The sequence below is a fragment of the Arachis ipaensis genome, chromosome B08, assembly GCF_000816755.2.
Source record: "Arachis ipaensis cultivar K30076 chromosome B08, Araip1.1, whole genome shotgun sequence".
Taxonomy (NCBI): domain Eukaryota; kingdom Viridiplantae; phylum Streptophyta; class Magnoliopsida; order Fabales; family Fabaceae; genus Arachis; species Arachis ipaensis.
The window spans coordinates 22,873,545-22,877,162 of NC_029792.2; the positions used below are offsets into that span (position 1 = coordinate 22,873,545).

General features: G+C 36.2%; 1 protein-coding gene across 1 annotated transcript; it reads right to left on the reverse strand.

Annotated features, from left to right (window-relative positions):
- On the reverse strand, window positions 1,181-2,657 carry LOC107613728 (PI-PLC X-box domain-containing protein DDB_G0293730). The gene has a single exon (XM_016315852.2). The coding sequence runs from the start codon at window positions 2,360-2,362 to the stop codon at window positions 1,406-1,408; it is 957 nt and encodes a 318-aa protein (XP_016171338.1). The 5' UTR covers window positions 2,363-2,657; the 3' UTR covers window positions 1,181-1,405.

Below are 3,618 nucleotides of genomic sequence, written 5' to 3' on the forward strand. Positions count from 1 at the left end.
AATTTTCTTTAAAAATTAATTTGTTACTAAAAGTAAAAAATAAAAAAAATAAATTATATTAATTAAATCATAAAGAGTAAAGTATCGTTTTTGTGTCCGACGTTTGGGTAAATCCTATTTGTGTCCCTAACGTTTAAATCGTCATATTTGTATCCCTAACGTTTGTAAAAGTGATTCAATGTTATCCTACCGCCAATTACACATCATGAACGCTTTAGCTTGAGTTTTAAAAACCTCTTCTTGAAGTTAGAATATAAATGTTTGGATAGAATCGATGATCTACTTCGAAAAATAGCTCATCAAATGTTAAAATTAATTCCTATAACATTTACATAATTCACTTTTGAATCTAAACACAAATAGTGCGTATAATATTAAAATCGACCACATCCAAGTGAGACCTAATTGAAAATGAATACATCCAAGTGAGAATAATTAGAAAATATAATATGATTTGTTAGTATAATTGATAGTAGGATAACATTGAATCACTTTTATAAACGTTAAGGATACAAATAGGACGATTTAAACGTTAGGGACACAAACAGAACTTACCCAAACGTTGGGGATAAAAACGATACTTTACTCAATCATAAATTATAAATGATCAAAAAATAGGGTCAAAGCGTCGAAAAATGATAAAAAAATGAGGTCAAAAAATACTGCCGGAAGAGAAAAAACAAGGGGCTATGAACGAAAAAAAAGCCTATACTCTTGATATCATGTTAGGAACAAGAGAGTAAAAATACAATGTAAAAAGAGTATATATAACTGCTAATAGAATTAAAGTAATAAAAACATAAAATCTTACAATTAATATACAAATATAATACTAATTGATCTAATTCGATTCTAATTATTCTCTTAACACTAAGAATGATTGATTAAAAAGCAGGAACCAACTGTATTTTGCAAGTCAGAAAGATGATTAAAAAGAAAAAGTAGATATCCTGGAACCAAATCCTTTTATTGTGTGTTGGCATCCACGTTCGCTGTGCCGACACATATTAAGTCAGTACATAATAGTTAATACTAAAGCAATAATAATCGTCGATTTCGTGTAGTTGAATGGAATGAAAATCGTGTTCCGCAGTACTCTCATGGATTCCTCATGGCTAAGGCTCAGGGTAAAAGCAGTTCATTACACTCTTATTTTCCACGTTGCGCTATATGAATGGGATTGCTCAAGCTAAGAAACCAATAATTTAATTAGTTTATTTTGACATTACAATCAAATAGCCTATACAAAGTTTACAAGCCCATCAACATGCAAACATTCTATAACGGATCTACAGATAAATGAAATAAGAACTATGACCGATACCACAGGAGGAGAATAAGAGCAGAACAAGAATAACTAACTTAAATAAGTTTAATTTTGAAGAAAGATAAATTGAGAATTGTCTCAGGTTTTGCCTTCAACCCTTGCATGAGTGAGTCCAACGCATGCATCAACAAAGTCGTCATCAATGAAATCCGTGGAAAAGACTTGAAGTCTGTCAGCATAGCCCTTGGTGAAGCACTGAGCGATGAAGAGCCTAGCATAGCCATGAATGCGGCCCGTGACGGGCTTCACACACAAAACGGGGTTATCTGCGACGGGGGTTGCAGTGTTCTCCACCCTGTAGAAAAATTTCCTGGACGAAACGGGCGGCTGCGAGCTGAGATGCTTCAAGTTGCCATCGAACTTGGTGGACGGCAAATCCGTGTTGATCCAATCATCCTTGAGAAAGCCCGCACTCCAGAAGGGGCTTCCCGGCTTGGGCTGAGGCGATTTTCTGGGCTTCCAAACACATATGATCCTCTTTGGCAACAACTCCGCGATGGTCTTCCCGAATACTGAGTCATCCTGGTGGATCAAGAACTCCCCCAGCTGCTCCTCCAGATACTTGTCGAATTCCGGGGGGTCTTCGTGGCCGAACTCCGTTCGAATCTCGAGGATGACGATTTCCGACTGAGTCTCGGACAAGAACTTCTTGACGTTGGCGATGACGACGTCGACGCTGTAAGTGAGGAGGATGCCGTGGCATATGCGGCGGTCCTCCTGGACACGGATGTCGAGGACTCTGGTGCCGCAGAGGAGTTGCTGGTAGATGGAGAGAGACTGGCACTGAGCGAAGGGGCGAGTGACGAGTGGGATGCCAATCTTGTTGGTGGCAGAGTCGTGTGTTCCTGGCCACACGATCTGGTTGATTCGAACTTTCTCTGGGTTCAGCTCTAACATCCAGTTCTTCCTGTCTTTAGGGCGATACTCACTCCCTGGGTACTCTTCCTCGCTGCTGCTCTTTAGATCTGACAATATTTTCTTCTCAGCCTTTATCGCCTTTCTTCGCTCCACCTGTTTGGACACTTGAGAACCCATCTTCAATCAAGGTCAAAACCCAGCTTAGCTTGTTATTAGTTGTTGTTCCTCATCCTCCCCTTTTATTTATTAATTGAAATTGTAATTAACGATGGAGTTGTGTTTGGTTTGGATAGGCCAGCTGATTTTATTTTTATTTAATCTTAGTTGAAGGATTTTGGTAGCGCAGTCCACCTCTCATTGGATGTTGTGTGGGGAACCTTCGCTCTCATAATTGGTATTGGTGGGGAGTCATTATACATGTAGGCTTTTAGTTGGTCCACCTATGTGGCTCTCCAAAGCTTTCTCTCATCATCTCTAATTTGTTTTGTTCTATTTTGTCTTTCATCAATTTCTTGTAGCTACTCATGACTTCAATTTGCTACCATTTACCTCTGTCGTTTACAACCTTCTCCCACATGCATATGGCATATATACAACTCCGATATCAATCTATCAAAGTCGTCGTGTGGCTAGAACTCTCTCTTCTCGTTTTGTGCTATCAAAGTCTATGTGCAATTAATTAATATTTAAATAAAACTTCCGAATATCTCCTCTATCCTCGGCGTGATTTAATAGGGAACACTTAAAGAGAGCGCATATATATATATATTATTAGAAGTGAGGGGTAGTATCCATGTAAAAATTACATGCATGTATCCATGTAACTTTCACTTCCCACTCTACATCTTCGTTTGTTTTACACGCGCCTCTTATAACTTATATAAGAAATCTTTATTTTGCTTTATCAACGTTTCTCAAGGTAAACCTTCTCATACAACGTAAATCTCTTTCGGATTCTTCTTTATCATCATCTTCTTCTTCTTTTTCTTCTTCTTTAACCTAATTAAATTAGTTGTTCTCCTCTTTCGCGTTTTTCTTCTCTACATTATGGATCTGGATTGATTCAACGCAATTAGTTTCGTCGTTCATCTTCTTTTTCGTTTTCTTCTTTGATCTGTACTTTTGAATTGAAACAATGAATGAATCAACTTCAAATCAGTTGAATAAAAGTGATTTTATAGAATTGATTTTGGGTAGAAATAAGTTTGTATCAACATAATTTATGTTTGGCAACTCTTTACCAAAATTGATTTTGATAAAATAAATATTATTTGGATAATATTAATTAAAATCACTTTAGATAAATAATTACTTAAAAGAACATTACATTAAATTATAATGTTATTTTTTTATATATGTTTAATTTTTTTATATTTTTTATATGTTTTTATATAGTATATTTTTAATACTCTTAGTACTCTTTTTTAGTACTA

Coding starts and splice junctions, on each gene's coding strand:
- LOC107613728 (XM_016315852.2), bottom strand. CDS start 2,362: ATGGGTTCTCAAGTGTCCAAACAGGTGGAGCGAAGAAAGGCGATAAAG.